At 48.4% G+C, this 21516-nt stretch overlaps 2 protein-coding genes across 2 annotated transcripts; both read left to right on the top strand.

The window, feature by feature from the left end:
- The first annotated feature begins 2715 nt into the window (after positions 1 to 2715).
- On the top strand, positions 2716 to 5483 carry LOC144153295 (uncharacterized). The gene is made up of 2 exons (XM_077684945.1): positions 2716 to 3493; positions 5175 to 5483. The coding sequence occupies exons 1-2, from the start codon at positions 3029 to 3031 to the stop codon at positions 5481 to 5483; spliced, it is 774 nt and encodes a 257-aa protein (XP_077541071.1). The 5' UTR covers positions 2716 to 3028.
- A 2688-nt stretch (positions 5484 to 8171) lies between these two features.
- LOC144153785 (endothelin-converting enzyme 1-like) lies at positions 8172 to 20527 on the top strand. The gene is made up of 4 exons (XM_077685514.1): positions 8172 to 8546; positions 11388 to 11743; positions 13716 to 13910; positions 20219 to 20527. Exons 1-4 carry the CDS (start codon positions 8397 to 8399, stop codon positions 20334 to 20336), a joined length of 819 nt encoding a protein of 272 aa, XP_077541640.1. The 5' UTR covers positions 8172 to 8396; the 3' UTR covers positions 20337 to 20527.
- The last annotated feature ends 989 nt before the right edge of the window (positions 20528 to 21516 follow it).

Genomic DNA, 21516 nt, shown 5'->3' with positions numbered 1-21516 from the left:
GGTACTGCGCGCACTGTGCTTGTTATAGCTGCACAGGAGTCCGGCGCTTTGGGGTTGTCTCAACGACACTGCGGATTAGCGTAACCGACATTGTCTTACGTGACCCTGTTTGCCGAGCATACCCAATGTTTTACGAAACAATTACAGTGAACCCCCGTGGTTAAGACGAATTCTCGCTTATGCAGGACAACCTGGGAACGTCTGTTTGGTTTTCCATAGACCCAAGGCAAAAAAAAAAAAAAAATCCGCTTAAGACGAACAGCCTTGCACGTTCTCTTCGGTTAAGACGAACTTTCGGGGGTGACTACCACTGCTGGCGAGTCTCGCTACCAAACATGGCAGTCTTGGCGGTGTGCGGTGGGACATTCACGCAGCCAGAGGGAAGGGAAAGTAAAGAAAACCACAACGGGAAGCGAATTCGCGCCACGGAGAAACGGAGGGAGCGGAAACTGTTTCTCGTTGCTGGTGTAATAAAGAAGTCCTAGTACCGCTTTGTAGTTTTGCGTACGAAGGATCGAATCCAACTTAACGTGCTTTTGAGGCTTGAGGGCCAAGAACGGCGTGCCGCGGATACGTACGTGAGCCTGCTGAGGAGCAAGGCTTGTACGACGCACCACTTGTCCTGTTCTTTTATGCGAATTTTTTTGTTTGTTTCTGATGCGGCGAATGAGGTGGGTGAGCTGGGCTATAGTAGTTTGCAGCTTAGGCAAGAAGGTCGCGCCAGACCCATCGCGAGGTGGAATTGGATATTTTTAGTCTTGAATAGTAGGGGTGAAATAACCAAGCCCTGCGATGTACCTTTGGCGCCAGAGGGCCGAAGGTGGGCGAATTATGTGGGCCGAGTCGGAGTGTTGCCGTACAAATATTTGTGAAGAAGGTCCTTACGCAATTGGATAAGCAGTAGGCGGTAACGAGGTTTTCTGGGATGACTTGATGGGTGACGTTCTCAAAGGTCCCCTTTATATCGAGGACCAGTACCGTCTTGGGTGTCGAGCGACTGAGCTTATCTGTTCTCTCATTTGTATAGAACATCCTGTGTTGACAAATTTTGACGAAAGCCAAACATGGTGAGGGAAAAAGTTCTGCTTTTATGTGTCTCCCAAGCGTTGATGCACTAGGGACTCAAAGTTTTCCAATGCACCAGGTTATAGCGAGACGGTGCGAAGCGACATTGGCGAAGTCGGCTTGTTGGGATATAGAATTTGGGTGATGTCTGAATGTTTACACTCGGCCGGAAAGGTGCCCTGGTCCCATGGCAGTGGCGACTGAACTGTTCTAGGAGCGAATCTTGATTGTCTTGGTCCAAGTTTCCGAGCAGTCGACTGGCGATCCTGCCTCTACCTGGGCTTGTGTTTTGAGTGCACCGTGCTTGCTGGACTTTGGATTCTGTGAAAGGAGCATCCAGTTCGCTATTGGGCTGCCCCGTCTATTCAATTGATAGGGGCCGGATGCGCTGTAGGGTGACCGAACTAAGAGGTGGGTCTTGATAGAGTGGAGGGGTTCACAGGGTGTTAGATCACTGTTTCTGATTAGTCGATGCATCTTGGTGTTGGTGATGGATCCGGATTTTCTGTTGTAAATGAGGTGGCGCAGTATATGCCCTGTGCGTTTGGTACTGACAGTGCCCTTCAGCTGGTCACAAAACGAGCTCTAGTTTTGCTGCTCGAGTGTTTTGGAATAGTCTTGAGCTTGTAGTGTGAGTTGGGCTACGCGGTTTCTTAATCTCTTGTATCGCTGGCGCTTCCATTGCTTGACGAAGCCCCGCCCAAGCGACCACCGGACTTTCGTCGGCCGTCCACCGTACGTCAATTCCGGCACTAGCGGACATCCCTAGGACGTCCGTTTCAGGGCCGATGGACGTACCATGTATCTCCATGGGACGTCCGGATTGAACACTACCGTACGTCCAGTCGGACGTCCGAAATTTGATGTAGTTTGTATGTTCAGTAAAAATTTCCAGAAACACATAAAAGCTTATGTTCCTACAATGAATACTAACACCGCACAAGACCAACGTACTACCGGGCAGACAGACATACATGAACACAGTGAACTTGCTTCACATGCTTCGTTAGCGGTTCTCTTTTATTATATATCCTTCCCAAAGAGATCATCGGTGTAGTCGGTTAGGTGCTTCAAAGAAGTAAAAAAGTTGGGCTTAATTTTAGAATTACGCAGATGAAAATTGCATAGTCAAGTCAGGATGTTGGTGAGAAAATTGTTTTTAATTGAAAAGCAAAGTAGCTTTTTCGTTTTTCTTTTATATTCAATTTAAGCCATTATTTGGTGCTTGTCATTAGGTTTTTACGTCCACTGGCAGACGTCATTCAGACTTGTACATCCGTTTCTGGATGTTCACTATACGTCCGAAAATGTACATCTATACATGGACGTACAGTGGCCGCCCAAACTGGGCATTGGATGTTCGGCTGTATTTCGGACGTCCCAGGGACGTCCGTGATTGCTTTGGCGGCGGGCATCCCAGATGTGCAAGACGTGTGGGTCTACGTCAAGGTTGGTGTCCGTGAGGACTATTTCCTGTGTAAGGTTTCAGTACAAGTTACAGATCGAGCAGCTGCAGTTACCTCTCCCCCCCCCCCCCCCCCCCCCCGCCCCCGCCTGTCTCAAACAATGCACCGTACCTGCAATCATTCTTTTCGGTGTCCTATAGCAATAGGCGTTCCCGCCACGTCAGGAACCACAGTTTTGGTCCCGTTGGTCCGGGTGCTGACCTTCAAAGTCATTTGCAGTGAATTGGTTAATTGTTCCGCTCAGCCTTTCAATACGTATATATTAGAGGTTCACTACCGTGTAGTACAAGAACCGATATTGCTTGCGAAGTGATCGGTAAACTGTCTGCATTTATAACGCCTTGGGAAAAAACAGGGACTTTTATTTCCCGTTTAGCTCCTTAGAACCGCTTTTGCATTACTGGAGCTGTTCTCCCAATGAAAATCGACTGCGCAACCGCAGGTGGTACCTTGGTCTCTGGTTTGACCTGAAGACCCCGTTAAAGGCGTCGGCTAGCATGGAAACAGGACCCCACACCCTGATTATGAGCCCCGGCGCTTTCGTGGCTTTCTGGTCTGTGCACAGTCAGGAGATCCTACGGGAGAACGACTACGTCGCGTACTGGAACAACTTCTACGAGGAGTTCGCCGACGGACGACGGGAGCTCGCAGAGGCCGACATCGAGGGTGTCGCCAAGGTCGAAAAGGGCGTCTTCGACGAATGGACACGCGTCATCAACAACGAGAACAAGAAACCCGCGCTGTTTCTCTTCGGAGACATCGAGAAATACACGCCAAGTCTGCCAAAGGAACGCTGGATGAAGGCATTGGATCAAGCGGTGATCGACGCAGCGCCGTATGGCGACGATTCGGGCGACCGCCTCGTCGTTACCGACGTGGCACTCCTGAAAGCGGTGGACAGCTTGTTCACCACGTACAGCAACGTCGAGCTGCTGCGCCACCTCTCGTGGTTCTTCATCCAGGTCGGTGAGGCGGGGCGAAAATGCCTGCATAAACATTATTTCCCGCCTTTTAGCATACAAAAAAAAATTAGGACCCATTCCACTCTGTGCATGTGAATGAGCAGTGAGGCTGGGATAACACGTAATACGTCAATTCGAACAAAAGTACGAACTACTTTATCGTCTTGATAGGTGGTACGCCCACACAATGATTGTCATGTCTTAACTTTTAATACCTTCGCGTGTACAGCCCCTCCATCCCTTCTTTACGCTGAGTATCTAGAAAAAGTAGACACGGGTGACGTCCCCACGTTCCCGGCACATGGCGTCATGCCCGCCACAACCGGAGGGAGTAAAAAAGAAAACTAGGCACGAAAGCATCGAGCGACGACAAAGAAAGGCTGGTATGAGCGTAGAGTGCGGCGAATCTTTTTTGAGAAGACTTTCGAATTATAGAAAGCGCAGACCAAACAAAGTAAAAGCAAGCAAGAATGCAAGGAAAGAAACGAACAAACGCACACACAAGAATCTCTCACTCTATGGAACGCTTCGGGAGCAACGGAATTTCGCCCCGGAGTAAGTGACTTCCACTACCTCAAGAAGCCCAAGCAAACTATTCTCGCACGTAGAGAGGTCGCACTGTTTTTGTTGCCAGACCTCAAAAATACACATACACACACACGCTGTGCAAGAGAGGCTCTATCACACCGCCGAGGACCTGCGCACACCTGGCGTCCTGGTGAGGTGGCCCAGGAGCTAACACGGCAAAAAGGCTAACACTGTCCGCAGCGGTTCCCAACATTGATCAACACATTCTGTGCGTCCCAGTTTTCCTTACCAATAATGCTACCCTAAATGAAAAAAAGTATTCGGAACCACTCCCCCCTGTCAGGGTGGACGACCAGCAAACACTTCTTTAAACTTTTTTCGCTCGATAAAGAGAAGACGCATAATCAAGGTGAAAGGCATGAGCAAAGTTTGTTTCTCTCAAGCATGGAGGGTGATCGTGTGTGTAGCGTGAGCGCTTTAAATCTCACAATCAAATCTAATCAAATCTGGACCCGGCACATGCATGCAACCGTAGCGATAAATTTAGTCGTGGTTGAATGAGGTTAAGCCTAGTTTACTGAGCACAATGTTGGTTGTCAGGCTAGAGCGCACAGTGAACGTCCCCACAATTGCATGGTAAGACAAAACACAAACGCTGCTCGGCGCAGTCCCGCTATAGGGGGCGAACTACCAGTGAAGTTAGATACAGCCTGCACCTTATTGATCTTCTGATACCACGCGGCGTTACTCTTTCCCTCTACCCCCTCTTCGCACCCGCCCCGTTGGAGCGAGCAAGCGATTATATGCTTTCACTGCGGAAGCCGTCGCCGCCGCGATTTTATGCGGTCGGTGGCTGAAGAGGGGTAAGTGGCACTTCCGCCAGCGCGGGGAACCGAACGTGCGCTTGCTTGACCTTGAGAGCACGAGGCGCTTACATGAAAGTCAGACGGACGCTTCCAGCTGTTTGTTCATTTTTGTCTGGGCCGTGGCCTCTCACCGTCCCACTCGCATGCGAGTTAAGTTCGTACTATGCACTCGTGAATGGGCACGTCAACCTGTGTGACGAAGTGTTTCCGAAACAGTACACCCAGCTTCCTCTACATCCATTCATTGTGCCTTTCGAGTATGGGTCGAGCGCTTGTGGGCCACGCAGGTGTTCGCCCCGCTGGCCGACCGGTCCCTGCTGAGGCTGAAGTTCGGGAGCGAGAAGGGTGCCGAGATGCACAAGCACGAGTTCTGCGCCACCGAGGTGGAGGACTCGTACGGACCCCTCGTGCCCGTCGTCTACGTCTACCCGCGCTTCACGGTCGGCATGAGGCGCGCCATTGATGAACACTTTGTGGACATCATGCAGGCAAGACCCCTTCCACCGTCTGATCCAAGATGCCTGCGTAGCCTGGTTACAACATACCGGAAGCAGCGTCAGGCGCTGCTGTTTAAGACGTTGGGCGTGTTGGTATAGCTTCATAATGGGAAAAGCGCGAACAAAACTTGGACAGGAAAGAACACAGGACGAAGCGCTTCGTCCTGTGTTCTTTCCTATCCAAGTTTTGTTCGCGCTTTGCCCATGGCTACTGTGTAATGCAGCCATGAAGACAAAGTACAGCAGACTTGCAATAATCCGAACTGGGATAATTCAAACTTTAGGTTAATTCAAACAAATTTCAATATTATGTTTGGCCCGCTATGTTTTCAATGTACTTTTTAAAGGCGCCTAATTCAAACTGCTCCATTGCGTAAATTCGGTTAATTCGTACGTTTTTGCTTGTCCTTGCCGGAAAATATCTGCTGAGTTTGCCACTTCTGGCTGCACATTTGCATCCTTTCAACATACTGCCCGGATCCGCAAGTTCTTGACCAGTGCAGAAAAAATAAACTGGCTGCCATTGCTGGAATCGAAAACTTCGTTTTGAACCCTCGTGCAAAGACAAAGTAATCACCCATTCGTGTTTTTTTTTTCAAAGCGTGAATTGTGTGTGAATATTATATTTCAGCATTGTGTGTGAATATTATATTATTAAATATATGTGAATGTTCTATTACACATTAGTTGGTATGCTGCCACGAGTCATATTTATGAGTACAGTCGAATCTCGTTATAATGAAGTAGTGTCAGGGCGGAAAATTAGTTCTTTATATCCGATATTCGTTCTAATAGTAGAGGTAAAAATCGGCTTAACAAGTTGGAAATGTGGCTCGCGCAAAACTCCTAGATCTAAAACGAATTATTCTAGGCTTGGAGACCGGGACATGACAATGTGAAATAACAGAACAAAGTGTATATGACAAAACGGGCCCGCGTTCTTTCTATTTATTTATTTATTTTTGAAGAAGGATGTGATCTCCGTTTGGCGGCTTTTTACGGCACTGCAGGTTGAAGTTTTCAGTGTCCACGCACAAAGGGCCTTTCCTACTTTTGTAGTTTTACAAACTATTAAAACATTGTTGTGTTATCGTGCACTTTTTTATCTTGCTTTTTTATGCTTGCTTTCGAGTTTGGAGCGTCGCGCGAACCAAATATTTCTTCGTTATAAGCCGATATCGCGCGCGGCTCGCACGGTTTCAATTCCGTTATAAAAGGAACAAGTGCCACCGAACTGAAGCGCGACCAACCAAAGTTCGTATTTAGTTCGCTATAGGCGATAATTCGCTATATCAGTGTTCGTTATAACGAGGTTCGACTGTACTTCTGATAATTCGAACAAAATCCTAGAGTCCCTCCGAGTTTGAATTATTGCAGGTCTACTGTATAACCTCGTTAAATTTGAATGAACTAGCATTTGGTAGCTCACTCAGCTACATCCCAGCCAAGAAAGGCGTTTTTAAAAGAGAAAATGCAAGAAATATTAAACTTTCAAATTTCGCGCTATAGTGACGTAATATGGGCCAACACAAAAGGCATAGTTATCACTGTGTTCACAGCCCGTTAGAATTCAAAAAAACGAAACAAGTCATGTTTCTTGGTGGTGGCTTATCCGCCACTCGCACAAACAAGATTCTGTGACGTCATAGAAAAATCGCCAGAAGGTGGTTGGGTAGTCGCCATTATGTGCTCCTTACCCTTTGATGCCCAGTGTTGCTCCGGAGCAAGAACTCAATGTTTTTTCTCTCGCACTTTGTGGGTTTTTCTACATTTAACACCATCTATCGACAGACAAAGGATCCCGGACCTTCAGAAAGCAAAGAAGAGAGGGCAGCACGGACTTCCGTGCGCTAAAAAAAAAATATTGTTTACGCGTGTCAACTCGCATCGAGCGCGGGTGGCTCAATGGGCTAGTGACAGGTAACCGAAATTGTGCCATTTCGTTGTTATTACAAATGGTAGCAATACAAACGTTACGTTATTTTCACTTGAACCATAAATCATGGTGATCAAGGTAGCTGTCTTGTTCAAGCGGTATATGGCGGCGGCCCTGGTTGCATGGAGATACTGAAGCAGCCAGGCCTACGGTTCGCCCGCAAAAGTTTGTTCTGAGCAGCGACTTTCCGTCGCGTCGCGGAGTGCTAGCTCGCAGAAAACCCCCGCGGACAGAAACATTGCGTAAGTGTTGGGATACGTGCCATCAAGGGAGGGTAGGGGCGCTTTCCGGCAAGGATTCCCAGGGGTTCTAGACAACATCCTAGGATGGTTTCCGGCGCAGGGGCTAACAAGCTTGGTCGCCGTGCATGACAGCGCGACAAAATGAAGCACCCCTCCCCTCCATACGCCTTTGCTCAGCAAGTATTAAGGATAACTATTAGTCGCAGTATATTGATTCAGATAACACGAAGCCTCCACTCCTAAGCAATTCCAGCCGCAGCACAAAGCTGTCATGGAATGAACAGCCCCATGTTAGTCTGCTGGGATAAAACTGTAGCCTTTTAAGTTTCACTAGGCTATGAGCTAATTTCAGAGGTATGCTTAATAGCTCTCCAGAAGCAGTAGTGTTATCTTGCACTATTTCGGCCTCGCTGTCCAATCATGTCTACCTTTTGGATTGGGGGATTTCTAGAACGAATACTCCCATATCCAAGGGGTATACGAATTTTAGATAAAGTTATTGGAAGAGTATTAGCATAGCTGGTTGCATACTCTATGCTAGCGGCAGCAGGTACCGGGACCCGACTGCGCATGCGCGCAATCATTCCCGGTACGTTTTTCCCGCTCCGGAACGAATGTGCTTGAGTGTGTCCGTTCCGGGAATGGGCGAACCCTGCGCCGCGCCCGCACGTGGATGCGCAGTCCGGTCCCGGTAGCCACTGCCGCTAGCTCAGTAGAACAATTCCTGCTTCCTACGACTCGCTCCAACCAGTAGCACGAGTATGCGTTCTGCACCAGCGTACAGCACGAACCCCCAGAGGAATATTCAAACAAACGACGCAGACAGCGGCCGATATGGTCTCTTCGCTGTCCTGGGCCGACGGCGCCTCCCGACAGGTGGCCATTGCGAAGCTGCTCGGAGTGCGCACCGTGCTGTGGCCGCCGGAGTCGCTGCTGGGCAACGATGGCCTCTCCCTACTGTACGCAAACTTTTCCTCCACCAAGGTGAGCAACACGCAGCCGCTAAGGCCTGCGGAGGCATTACAAACGTAGTGCCTTTGACAGCTTTGTTGGGCCGCAAGAACAAGGTGCTCCGAAAAGCTTCCACGTCACACATGCGTGCGAGAACTTGTGCACGCCTAGGTGCTGTAAAAATTACAGGCTAAATCCGTCGTCCTGCGCCTAATACGCTTAAAATGCTTTTTCTTTTGTTGCGAGAAACGCGCTGTTGTCGGCCGGAAGATCAAGGGAGGGAGGGCAGCGAGACGTCCTGTCTTGCGCCCACCGGTTTTGTCCCACCGTTCCAAATTCCCTCTTCTGCCCACCTGATTAAAGCGAATTTCAGCGATAAAGCCGCTGTAGGAGGCTGCAGCAGTGAAACGGCTCCTAAGCTAAAACAAACAAACAAAAAAAGGGTTTAACTTTAGCTCAGCTATGCAAAGCGAAAGCCTGCCTTAGCCGGGTTAAGTCTTGGTTTCACTTTTGATTTAGCTGTAATTATTATGCTATTCGCCCAAAGGCTGCCTTTGTCTGCGGTTGTGGTACCACTTCTGGCGTTTTATGAGCAAAACAGCTCGCCGGGCTATATCCGCGGGGCAGTCAGACAACGCTTGTCGACGACGGCTAAAAGACTGCAGCTTCCTCGCAATGCCCAGAGAAGACGGCCCGCCGTCGGTTTCCTCTATGGCCAAGCTCGCACGCACGCGGCAAGTCACGTGGGCAGGCAGGAACTAGCTGCGGAGCGCGCATGCGCCAAGCCGGCAGCGGCGGCAGCTAGTGTACGCAGCTGTCGACGGAGCTCGACCGGCTCGACCCGGCGAGTCACGTAATGCGTTTCCAAGGGCGCGGCGCAGCTTCGGTCAAATGAAGGCGAATTTAACGCGACGGTGAAACCGCTCGACTACATTAGCAAAGCTTTAAAGGAGCGTTCCATTGCACGTGGCGACGTGTGGCCATGCGCAGAGAGTGCGGGAGCTCCAGCGACCGTCATTTAGCGTCCGGCGGCGTGTTGCATATCGCGCTTTAGGAAAAGCACAAATAACTGGTTGATTCCTCGTTCATAGGAAGCAGTCAAACATTAAAGTGAAATGTGCAGCGAAATCTGCAGCTGAGCATGATTTGCGGGTCGGCGGCTATCTTGTGGGTGTTGCTTGGCGAGCGACGTCCTGCTGGCGGGTCGCTTTGGCAAAGGTGTACTGCCATCATTTCCGTGACAGATATGACATCAGTGAAATCTTGGGGTACCGCGGCATAAAACACTTTCGTGTTAAAATATAAAACCCAAAAACGAACAGCCCGAAGTATAACGTACTCTTTGGTTCTAAAGGTTGCTTCCCCGCAAGAAGACCCTGTGTGCTGGGGTGCACCCCTTACAGGCCGCTTGCTTCGTTGTACTGGCGTCACTTCCCTGACGGACATGACGTCACTCAAATGTTTGTGTATCGGGGACTAAAACCCTTTCGTGTTTAAAAAAAATTGTCGCCGCTTGCAGTATAGTGGTGCAAGGCTGGAGGAGCAGCAGAGCTGGCGGCCCCTCTCTCTTCGTTGGAGACCGGGCTGCTGCACCTCATATGGATTTCTGAACTTGCGCTGAAGGTTCTTCATGACTGGCAGGCTTTCACATCGCACGCCAGGCTTTCACATCTCAGCACGCGCTAGAACCCACCGCCAAGTCCAAAGCCAACGCCTGCGCTGCGAACCCAAAAGAAATGCTGTGCGTCCGGAACGCAATGAAATAGCTCAATCTGATAGACGCCGGTTTCATAACGCGTGGGACCCAGGTTCTATTCCGACCACGGGAAGTGCTTTTTCTTTCCAATTGGCTGCACATGTCACTGTTCCCCGCCGCTGCTATATAACCCCCGTACCCTTCGGGTCTTTGGGACGGCACAGTCAGGTTGCTTGCTTCACGGCATGCAGGTCCCGACTTCGATTCGCGCCCGTGACCTCCTTAATCACATTTTTTTTCTTAAGGCTTCGAAAGGTTTTTTGTGCGACGGACGGACAAAGCTCAGCCTAACAGCTCTGCTGCTAAGCGTTCCACAGCGCTTGCCAACTCCTGTAGAAGAGATTGCTGCATCAGCAGCGGCTCACGCAGCTGCCGGTCTTCTCGGCTTCATATGCCACTACAACTCAGATGAACCGAAAAAGAACGGCAGAGCACATTCAAACGAGCGAAATTTGGCGAACATTACTTGCAGCACAAACCTCGAAGGAGAATTCATCGATGTTCAATTGGATATTTCGCATTCAAAACTTCAGCACTCAGGTGAACTCGAAGTTTCTATTTTTTAAACAGGGAGGCTGTTCTTGGTCGATGCTTTCATGGGACGAGGCGTGGTAACACGGGCAAAGCAACGTGGAGAGGGCATAGCCTAGCGAGCGGGAAAGCAAGCGCCTAGCGCAGGTGCGGCGTAGAGGGGAGAGGGCGCAAAGTGCAGGTGGGCGGAACCAAGGCGCGGGTGAGAACAGACTAGAGTGCTTCCCTTTTCTGCTTACACTCGACTGACTGACTGACTGACTGACTGACTGACTGACTGACTGACTGACTGACTGATTGATTGATTGATTGATTGATTAATTATGGGGTTCAACATGCCGAAGCCCCACCTAGGCTATGAGGCGCGCCGTAGTAGAGTGCTCCGGATTAATACAGACCAACCGGGGATCCCTAACGTGCGCCGAAATCTCGACACATGGGCGTTTTTGCTTTTCGCCTCCGTCGGAAAAGCAGCCACCGTGGCCGAGAATCGAACCCGCGTCCTTGGGCTCAGCAGCACAACGCCTTGGCCACTGAGCCACCGCGGCGGGTAGTGCTTCACTTGTACCTTTCTTCCACTCCATCAGGGCTTCTCGTCCAAGCGACGCCTCTTCATCGAGTACTGGATCGACGCCCAGGAGAACCTGCGCGCCCTGAACAACCTCGCTTACCGCGACATCCTCGTCCTGCCGCCAAACTACGTGCTGCCGCACCTGAATTACGACTACCTCCAGAACCAGGTGGTCGTCTCGGTGGCGGCGCTGCACGGTGTCCTGAAGGCCGTGAGCGGCACTCCCGCCATGCTCTACGGGGGCCTCGGCTTCTCGTACGCGCGCCATCTGCTTCGTGCCCTCGACCGCGCTGGCCACATGATCGACGCGCGGGGAAACGTTGTGCCGGACTCGTGGGCTTCGCCTCACTGGAGAGCGGCTGAGCGGAACAGGCAAGCATGTGGGGGTGACTCCTGTACTCTTTTATGTACTTTAAAGGGTTTCCGATCGATCTACCTCGCAATTCAAAGTTCTATAACTGCACATCCCAAATAAAAAATGTCTCCAATAGATCTACCTTGAAATTCGAAATTCTATAACCGCAAATTCCAAATAAATAATGAATGGCTCCTCTATCCCACCATGAGGGTAGACACAGAAACCGTCTCTCAAAGAGAACGCACAGCGATTCCAACCCACCGCTCGTAAGTTTTGCTCTGAGGAGTATGATCTAAGAATCCCGATGATGATGGTGACGACAGTTATATTCTTCGCAAGTTCAGGCTTACCCAACACATTCTAGGAAGCGAACAGCGACACTACACATTTGTGCTATGACAGACTATAAAATGAGCGTAATTAGATCCCCTAAGACCTGTACGCGTGCACCGGAACCACGTATACATATGCGTTCTTGCATTAGGTCGCACGAGAGATCTGGCCGTCATGGCCGGGAATCTGACCGTTACCACACCGAGTGTGCAAGCACACCAGCGCTACCAGCGCGGAAGCTAGAGGGAGTGTGCACAGACGTGCACGCAAAGGCCATTGGGAGAAGCGTAAAGCTAATGCTATTGCAGTGCCATTTATACATGTGAATATGTCACGGAAAAAATTACCATGTATTGGTTGGCGATTGTGACACCACAGTTGATTAAACTCCGGGTAAGGAAATGAAGGGATGCGGTCCCTCAATTATTCATGAGGATAGCTTGGTGCACGGTTCTGATTGGTTAGTGACATGTAGGAGCACAATACTGTTGTTCCGCTTCTCTGATGTCACGTGCTATCTCTCCTCCGATAATCACTAGGCCAGGGAACTCGCTCTTGACTGATCGCAGAGTTTGCGACAATAGTCACCTTGCGCTGAAGCCCCCTGGTATATAGAGCTGTTTTTACAATCAACAAATTTCACTGAACAACTTGCATAACACCGAGACAAACACGTAACACTCTGACACGCAACAGAACAAAAAAATCTCGGGTCATCTCGAGTAACGTGAAACCTGGGGAGGGGCGAAGCATGCAGTGTATAAGTGTTTTCTTGGCGCCTTGGCGTTTTTTCCGACGGAAATTCCACCGTTTGGGGGGTAGAGGTACACAGCTTTGCTGTAAAAGCCTCGCGTCTTTGAAGCACGAAGCGTTCTAGCGCGAGGCGTTGGAAAATAAGTGTCTGGGTGTTTTAGTACCATAACTAGATGATACTGCGACGACATGAGATGGCGCCAGCCCGAGCCCCAAAGGGGTTTCGCCCCAGAAAAATTGGCCACGTATATGGTCGCTTCACTGTAAATGTCGTCAAAAGATGGTTGTCTTCTCTTTCCTGCCCCACTTTCACGCCCTGCTCCTGTAGTTTTGCTCCCCTCGCGATAAACACAGTGGGGATTCGCCCAACTCAATTCAATTTCACCGCGGTCTACTGCCTGCGCGCCATCTGGACTTGGAATGCTGCCACAAGGTCTGGGCCCGGGCAGGGGCCCACTGATCTCCACTAGTGGAGATCAGTGCAGGGGCCTCTTTTGTATTTTTGGTACAAGAAATCGTTTCCAACGGGGATTTTTCATTTGCTGTCGGAATAATCAATCAGCGATATGTTTTTAATTAAAGAAAAAATTGCAAATCTCACTTATGTATTTGTTTTGCCGCAAATACGCCCACCCAAGTGAAAATGTGATGGTCCTGGCAGGGACCAGCTGCCATTTTCTCTTGGGCAATGTTTTCTTTTTGCTGAACAAGGTTGACAAGTAATACAATCATCGCATCATAAAACGTTTTGCGTATAAAACGTCCCACTCAAGAATACTTTCATGTTTGGCTGGCTGGCTGAATCGTTGGACAGACAGACAGGCTGGCAGGCCAAAGTTTTCGGGTTTGAGTAGCCCAAGAAAGACTATCATTTTTAAAAGTTCCCGACGCCTTGTGCAGGACGGCGTGCCTGGAGCCAGCGTACGATGGGCCTTTTCCGGAGATACCAGCGCTCGAGGTTGCCTACGAGGCCTTCCAGAAGAAACAGCAGAAGGGCGAGGGCGTCACCCTGCGCCTCATGAAAGACTACGACGAGCAGCAGGTCTTCTTCATTACCGCCTGCTTCACGCTGTGCCGCCTGCCCAACACCATCAAGTACGCTCAATGCGCAACTCCTCCTTAAAGGAGCCATGAAGAGAAAACACAAGTTTGGTTCATTCGAAAGATTGCCTCGTTAGAACCATAACGACACCACTTATAACGCAAACTTCGCTCAAATAAGCTACATAATTAGGAAAAACGGGAATGGTCATGCGACCCACCAGCTCATTTCCCGCAACAGAACCTATGCCGTCACATGGGCTAAGCTCTGCGATTGGCGGAGGCCGGCAAAAGCAAACGCATGTTAGGCAGGGCTTACAGTTTGCATAACGAGCTAAATGCCCATGAAACATACTGCACATTCTTTTTATGACAAAGAACGGTGGAGTAAACGGTTGAAGTTCCGAACGAACACGCAAGCGTGTGCGCCAATGCGTACGAAACAACCGCCTGGCCGAGCTCGACATCTCGCCGTTCGCGCAGACGAATTTTCGGGTTCGAGGCGCTCTGACCTTGGAGGAAAAATGCCGTAAACACCGCGCATTGACGCTCGTATCTTTCTGGTCCAGGGTTCGTACAGGATTGAAAAGCAAAAATTCAAGGGTTTTCAAGGACTTTCAAGTACCAGTAAATACATTTTCAAGGTCCCCATCTAATGTTTTATCTGGGATTATTTATAACTTTTCCAACACGATGCAAAAGTTTTTTATTGCACAATACCTAAGCACATTAGTGCACATTTAGATAGGTACTAACGGGTTCATAAATGCTCCCCCAGATTTATTTTTTATTTCATGGCTGGTATTTAGAGGTTTTTCTTTTTCCTTTGTATTTGGTGACACTGTTCGATATCAAATCTTGGTTAATGTTGCCTGCATCTCCTGCTTTTTCAGCAAGAGTATCAGCTGAAATTAAATCCATAAGTGTTGCTGCAAGGCAGGATGAACAATGCACACGTCCACCATTTGCACGTAAAAGCGCTGATGGAGCGTATGAGGCACAGCAAACATGCAAGGAGGGAGCGTTCACAGCCTAGATGGAAGATGCAAGATAGAGAACAGAAGCTGGCTTTCACTGGATTGTATCACGACATGGATTGGATTGACAAGTGCCTGCTCCCAATGTTGCCGTGTAATAATAAAAATCCACCAAACTTGTAATTTCACGCAATACACTGAAACTTGATTGTTAAAATATTTCTTTACATTTGTTAGCGCCTAAAATCCACGACAAACACTTTAAATTCTTGTGGAAAGACAGGGCCATTGATTCTCTCCGGAAAAATCAAGGGTTTTCAAGGACCCTTTAAAAATTCCAGGACTTTCCAGGCCTTGAAATTGACACTTCTAAATTCAAGGGTTTTCAAGGTTTTCAAGGACCTGTGCGAACCCTGTAGGTCGAAGCAGAGAGCTCGCGCGAACGGCTTTCCATACACGACACCGGCCAACTGGCATAAGCGATACTGCTACTGAAGTTGAACTATTATTAACCGTAATAAAAATACGGCACATACGTACCAGTCTGTATTCGTCCGTGGCGACGGCGCTGACGAGGCAGCGGTGCCGACGGCAGGGCGTTCGTCTGTTGTGGCTATCGCGGAATGGTCGCTTTCCCGTCCACCGCGTATCCCACAACTCTTGCCGCTCGTGCACTTAGAAGCGTTGAGCGTTCAAGTGGTGTGAGGTTGTTAAATGCAAGCCCGAGCTCCTCGGCGAGAGTTTTGTTCTCCGGATCAGGCGATTCCATGACTAGGGCTGCGGGTGCACTAGGTTTTACTAGCATTTTTAAAATGGCCGCCGTCTCGGTCGACTCCCGCGTGTGGGTGCTATATGGAGTCGACATACTAAGTATCTGTTTCATGGACCGGCCCGTGTGACACCATTGCTCACGTCACCAAATGTGCAATTTTAGCGGGAGATTTAAAATTTTGGCTTAAATTGCCTTATTTCTCAGTGAATAAAGCATCATTTGCTTCCGGGAAAGCGCTTGGGGTACTATGAAACACCTAATCTTTCGAATAAAACAAACTTTTGTTTTCTCTTCATGGCTCCTTTAAAGGCCAACTGCACTCAAATTTCCCCTCGACCTAATTTATTTAAGTACCACCAAATCAGCTAGGACACGAGTGGTAGCCCCGTGAAATGCCTCGTTAATCAGTCAACCGCGTTTAAAAAAGCTCTGCCGCAGGCCACGCTGCAGCTGCCGGCGGATCGCGTAAACAGCCATGACGCACCTGTGACGCTCCAGCCGGCGGTGGCTTCTTCCTCTGGCTAGCCACGCAGTTGGAGAACCGGTCGAGCTCTGTTGCACTCGCTTCACCGATCTGCTGCGTCGTGCGCGCGTAGAGCTTGCGCGCAAGCTTGCTCTTGAGCTGCTGACCGTCCGACCACTCACTGGCCGTCTGCAACGTCACCTCAATGGCCCCGCTCTCCTCGATTTTGATTTCAAAATTGCCGATTTTTTCTGATCGCTTGCGGCGTCCACGTGCGTATTTCGGCGTATTTCGTGTTGTATTTTGCATCTTGCTTTCTTTTTCAGCAGACTATACGGAAATAGCGTTTTTAAGAGGTCGAAATTTTGAGTGCAGTTGGCCTTTAAAGGGACACTGAAGTGATATGTAAACATTGCTGGATTACTAACGCAAATTGTAGTCCGGAGTCCACAGGCCATGTTTCGACCACTCTGGGCGCGTTTACGTGATTTTATTTAGTAGAAAAATTAATTCGAAAATGCTGTCCTCCTCTCTTTACGCTCGCCCATTTTCTGTGGCGTTTTCGTGTGACGTCGGGAGGAGCCGAGCTCGCAATTGGCTGCGATACTGCACGGCTCCCCGGCCTTCAGACAAAGTCAGTCGGCCCAGCGTTTCGTCCGCCGGCCGCCGACGGGTCGTCGCAATTCGTTCGCTCAATTGAAACGAAGCCAGGACACGTTTGTGAATGGAAGAACGTGCCTTTCTTTGCTTGGTTAGTTTGTACACTGTATCTAGCTCCAAGTCAAGGTCGCTTCACACAAGCGCTGCACAAGCGCACATGCGACGCTTCGCTGACTGGTACGTACGCAAGTAGGAAAATAGAAGATAGAAGAAAACAGAAACAGAAAATAGAAGAAAACAACAAATAGTCACCTAAGCTGCTTGGAATGCTAAAACTAAATAAAAGTGCAAACTGGTTGTACATTATATACCTTATTCGAAGGTCGGCAGCGCTCGCCTGTGGCCGAGTGGTTTGGAGCGCTAGGTATGTCAGCGCAAGTGCTTTGCAAGTCACAAGTTCGAATACCTCGCGGGTACGTGCTTTTTTTTTATAACTTTTTCGTTTTCCGCCGATGTTTTCTATACTGAGTTCACCTTTTTTTGGGCCGCAACGTTCATTGCTCCACGAACTAGTTCACAGAACGCGCGCAGGCTGGCACTGGCGCGCTAGCGAGTTCTCGTTGGCGTGCTGTTGCCATAAGCACCGACTTCTTGCGGGCAGTGGGCACAAGCCAGAATCAACCGACGCTTGGCCTGGAGCGAACACGCTTTTTACGATACAGGCATGAGTGAGGCAACCTCCAAATATAGGGGAAAAGCGCATGGCATTTGAGCGTCTGCGGGATACGGAGGGCGTTCATGCACTGCGTAGGCCTCGGCTAGTGAATGCTACGATTCCAAGCCGTCCTGGGAGGCTTATCTTATGCATTTTACAGCCGACAACTTGGCAGAAGCGCGGTACGATGATTACTGAGATATTGAGAATGCCCATCCAACAACGCCATTGGTTGTGTTTTACAGAACCGAAACCTAAACTTGTTTGATTGCTTGAGCATCGTCCAATCACGGTGCCCCCTCCTCCCAACGTCACAGCCTTAGTTGGTGCGGCCGCCGCAAACCGCGCATGGTAGTTTTTCTTATTTCGCGCTTTGTAAAATAATTACCGATTTGTAAACCGGATAAACGATGAAAAGTGGGCTAATTTGAGCCAGTCTACGCAGTGCAAGCAAAAACGGGAGCTTGACAAATTCACTTCAGTGTCCCTTTAAAGGGGTCATGCAAGCTTGCTATATTTGAACGCTGGGGCATGTTCTCTAGCGCAAAAAAAAAAAGACGGAAACTTAGAGAAAAATACAGAGTATTCTTCTCTAAGTTTATGTCTTTTTTATGCTAGAAAGCATGCATCAGTCATCCCAGTACCAACTTGCCCAACTTTTCGTACCGATTTATTCGAAAGATTTGGTGTTTTATAGTGATTGACTAATTATGAGGTTTAAGGTGCCGACGCTACACAGCCGATGAGGCGCGCCGTGGTGGAGGGCTCCAGATTAATTTTGACCATCTGGGTGGGGATCTTTAACATGCGCCGATATCCCGAACACACGGGCGTTTTCGCTCTTCGTCTCCACCAGAAAAGCGGCCGTCGTGGATGGGAATTGAACCCACGTCATGGTGTTTTATAGTGCCCCCAGCGCTCGTCCGGCAGCAAACGATGCTTTATCTTGATTCTCCCGCCAAATTCTCTTATCTTGAAAATCTTGATTCTCCCGCCAAATTGTATGTCGTGACGATGACGCAACAAGAATAGGCCTTCAAGCGAACGTTAGTAGTCTTCCTAGATGGCGCCAGACCACTGTCCATCTTTGCTTTGTTTTTGACCGTATTTGCACCTGGGTTGTTTTTGTTACGGTAGAAAATCGGGGTATGCTCAACAAACAGGGCCATGTAAGACAGTGCCGCTTATGCTAATCAGCCTGTGTCGTGTGAGGCAACCCTAAAGCGCTGGACTGCTGTGCAGCAACAACAAGCACAATGCGCGAGGTACCAACAGCAGTACGCACTGGTACTTCTGTTTGCATGTACTTTCGTAACTTCCATTGTTTACCCCCCCCCCCTTCTTACTGCTATAAAATGAATATGCATCACATTTAAATCAAAACAGTTAGTTCTGCAAGCCTATAGCTTGTATTCACTAGCGAGGCACGCATGCAGGCAACCATGTGAGCGCGCCGTCACTGGTTACGTAGGGCTTTGTTGAAGCATATCGTTGAAAGAGATGAATTTTGAGACAGAAAGTAGAGAAAAACGCCCGCCGGGTGGAATCCGAGGCCGTGGGGTCGGATCCCACCCGGCGGGCATTTTTTCTCCACTTTCTTTCCAAATTCTTTATCTGCTTCAATGACCTACCACATCCTCCCATTTGCTTTGCGAGGTTTTCTTGACTGCCAACCCTTATTTCTGTCTTATACCCCTGCTACACTGGGGTCCAAATGTCATTTGAACCAAATGTCATTTGACTCAAATGGGTTGCTTCAAATGCCATTCAGAATCCGCCGTGCTACACTACAATTTCGATGGCATTTGAAAGCTTTCACAACTGTTCGCTGTGCTGTAGTGGCGCTGTTGTTGCCCCGTTCCGTTATCGTACACTAACACAACAATCAAACTTAGGAGCAGTCCGAGGCAGTAAAATGATATCAAATTGGAAGAGACACCAGTTTTGACTCTAAATATGGCTGTCTTGCGTTGTTTTTGTTTGTGTTTTTTGCAACTGACCCACTGGTTTTGAGAGTATGAAAATTAAATATGTTGATTTCGTATTTTAAGTAAATAAACAGTGAACAAAGTTTCACAAACAACAATATTTTGTTTGTTTTACGTACGGAAGTATTATATTTTTTATTGCCGATCGAAGACGCTGTGTCCGAGAGTGCTGGAAATGGCATTTGAAATCTTAAATGTCTCTCTCGGTGCTCATTTGGCTCAAATGTCATTTGAGCCAAATGGCATTTAAAAACCTAGTGTAGCAGCACAACTTGGCATTTGAGCCAAATGACCTTTGGTTCAAATGACATTTAGACCCCAGTGTAGCAGGGGTATTAGTCTTATTTTCAACGAGCCCCTCATTTCCTATTCTGATTTGCTATATATATATATATAGAGAGAGAGGGAGAGAGAGAGATCATGCGCATGTGTGTGCAAGTCTTTCGAGCCTGCAATGTTGTTGAGTGAGTTATAAAAGGCTCTTTCAAACAAAACTAGAACACTAGAACATATGCATGCCTTTATGGTTGCTTCAAAGCTGCCTTCCACCAGATACCAGTCTAACTCCCAAGGCAGCTTTCCCAATACCTTGAAACTATGGTTCAAGCTAAATTTGCATGCAACAGTGCTGCGCAATTTCAAACTCGTTACACTTTTTTGAAAAACCATGAACAGATTTTCCGTCGAGAACAGGCATGTTGAATCTTGTAAAGAAAAGACCTTTGTTTTACCACATACCAAGCATTATCTTGCAGTTAAAGCAATGCTAAAGAAGAGCAGCAGCATCAGCACTGGGCTGGATGGAGCAGCTTTTGTTCATGTTTACACTCTTGTGTACACCCCACAGGTCATACGGCGGTGACTGCAACAAAGCGGCGATGAACTTCGAGCCATTTGCCAAGGCCTTTCAGTGCAAGCCAGGCTCCGCGATGAACCCTTACAAGAGGTGCCCTTACTTCAACTGAGAAGCTCCACCAACAGCGAGGGCACTGTCTGATGCTTTGAGGACAATTGTTTTAGCAATGCTCACAGTACTCACTCACCACTGGAGTGTGGCAAGCACTTGCAGTGACATTTTTTGATGCAGCGCTTCAATTTAATGCAGGAAGGAGGGACAGATGACAATGCTTTTGTTTTGTACATATATGATCCACGCATTTATATTTTTTTGAAAGAAAAAACGACAGTTTACTCAATTTACACACTTGCTTAGATCTAGCTAAGTGCATAGTTTATTTTGTGTAATAAAGTTTCGCAAGTGAGCTTGCGCATTAGCGTGCAACTGGTAAGCACTTGTACCCAACTATGCCATTAGTCTAACCTTACAATTGTTTAGGAGTTTTATTACAAACAATGCATTTGCTAGCTTGCAATGCGTGTCAGCTGTGCACTTTGGAACTTGAAAGCTTTCTTTAAAATGGTGTTGAACTAGTGGTGCAACACAAAGCACTTGCACAAAGCCCTTTTGCGCATTGTGGCCAGCAAATAAGCAGGTGTAGACGATGTCTGGGGTCAAGGCAACAATTCAGAGAGCAGCAAACTGAATGGCTACACATGGTGTTCAGTTATTAGATGCCTAGTTAAGCCTGAGCTTAGAAATGCAGTCAACTGTTTGCTTCATTCAGTTTTGAAAACAGATAGCTATTAGGGCTACGAATGGCATGATTGCTTCAGAAGAAAAAAAACATTGGGCCCCATTGTCATTTGAAGCAAGCTTCAAAAAAGGTGTCGTACAGTTTAAAAAAAAGTATGACGGGTCTTATCTTTTTTCATGCAAACCCAAGCAGTCTACAGATTCAAGACAACAAATAAGTGCGATTTCATAACCGCATTCAGTTTGAGTGCTCGATTATCTAGTTATGCTCCAGTTGAACATCGCAAAACTTCTGCACAAGGTTCCCTTACTTCTAAAAACTGAAACACAATTGCTGCTACTATTTTTAACCCTCAAACATGTAAGCAGCCGCATGGGATTTCGAATATGCCCTATGTGCACTGAATGCAGACATTCAAGTGCATATACAAACCGCGAATGCATAGTAGATTTAACCCAGCTTTGATGTGCCAATGTCTAAACTTCAATGCACGCGGATGGCAAAAATCTACCCTCTCTGCTGGCCAGCTACAGTACATTGGCATTGGTGG

This window comes from Haemaphysalis longicornis, unplaced genomic scaffold (assembly GCF_048455015.1).
Source record: "Haemaphysalis longicornis isolate Haplotype H1 unplaced genomic scaffold, Haemaphysalis longicornis Haplotype H1 scaffold_9, whole genome shotgun sequence".
Classification (NCBI taxonomy): domain Eukaryota; kingdom Metazoa; phylum Arthropoda; class Arachnida; order Ixodida; family Ixodidae; genus Haemaphysalis; species Haemaphysalis longicornis.
Note: the sequence above shows the minus strand (reverse complement) of the source record. Positions and strands in the feature narration are given on the sequence as shown.

What these genes read in the sequence shown, in the direction of transcription:
- LOC144153295 (XM_077684945.1), top strand. Translation starts at nt 3,029, where the DNA reads ATGGAAACAGGACCCCACACCCTGATTATGAGCCCCGGCGCTTTCGTG. An exon ending in TCTCGTGGTTCTTCATCCAG is followed by an intron (nt 3,494 to 5,174) that starts GTCGGTGAGGCG and finishes TGGGCCACGCAG; the next exon opens with GTGTTCGCCCCGCTGGCCGA.
- LOC144153785 (XM_077685514.1), top strand. Translation starts at nt 8,397, where the DNA reads ATGGTCTCTTCGCTGTCCTGGGCCGACGGCGCCTCCCGACAGGTGGCC. An exon ending in AGAGCGGCTGAGCGGAACAG is followed by an intron (nt 11,744 to 13,715) that starts GCAAGCATGTGG and finishes CGCCTTGTGCAG; the next exon opens with GACGGCGTGCCTGGAGCCAG. An exon ending in CGCCTGCCCAACACCATCAA is followed by an intron (nt 13,911 to 20,218) that starts GTACGCTCAATG and finishes TACACCCCACAG; the next exon opens with GTCATACGGCGGTGACTGCA.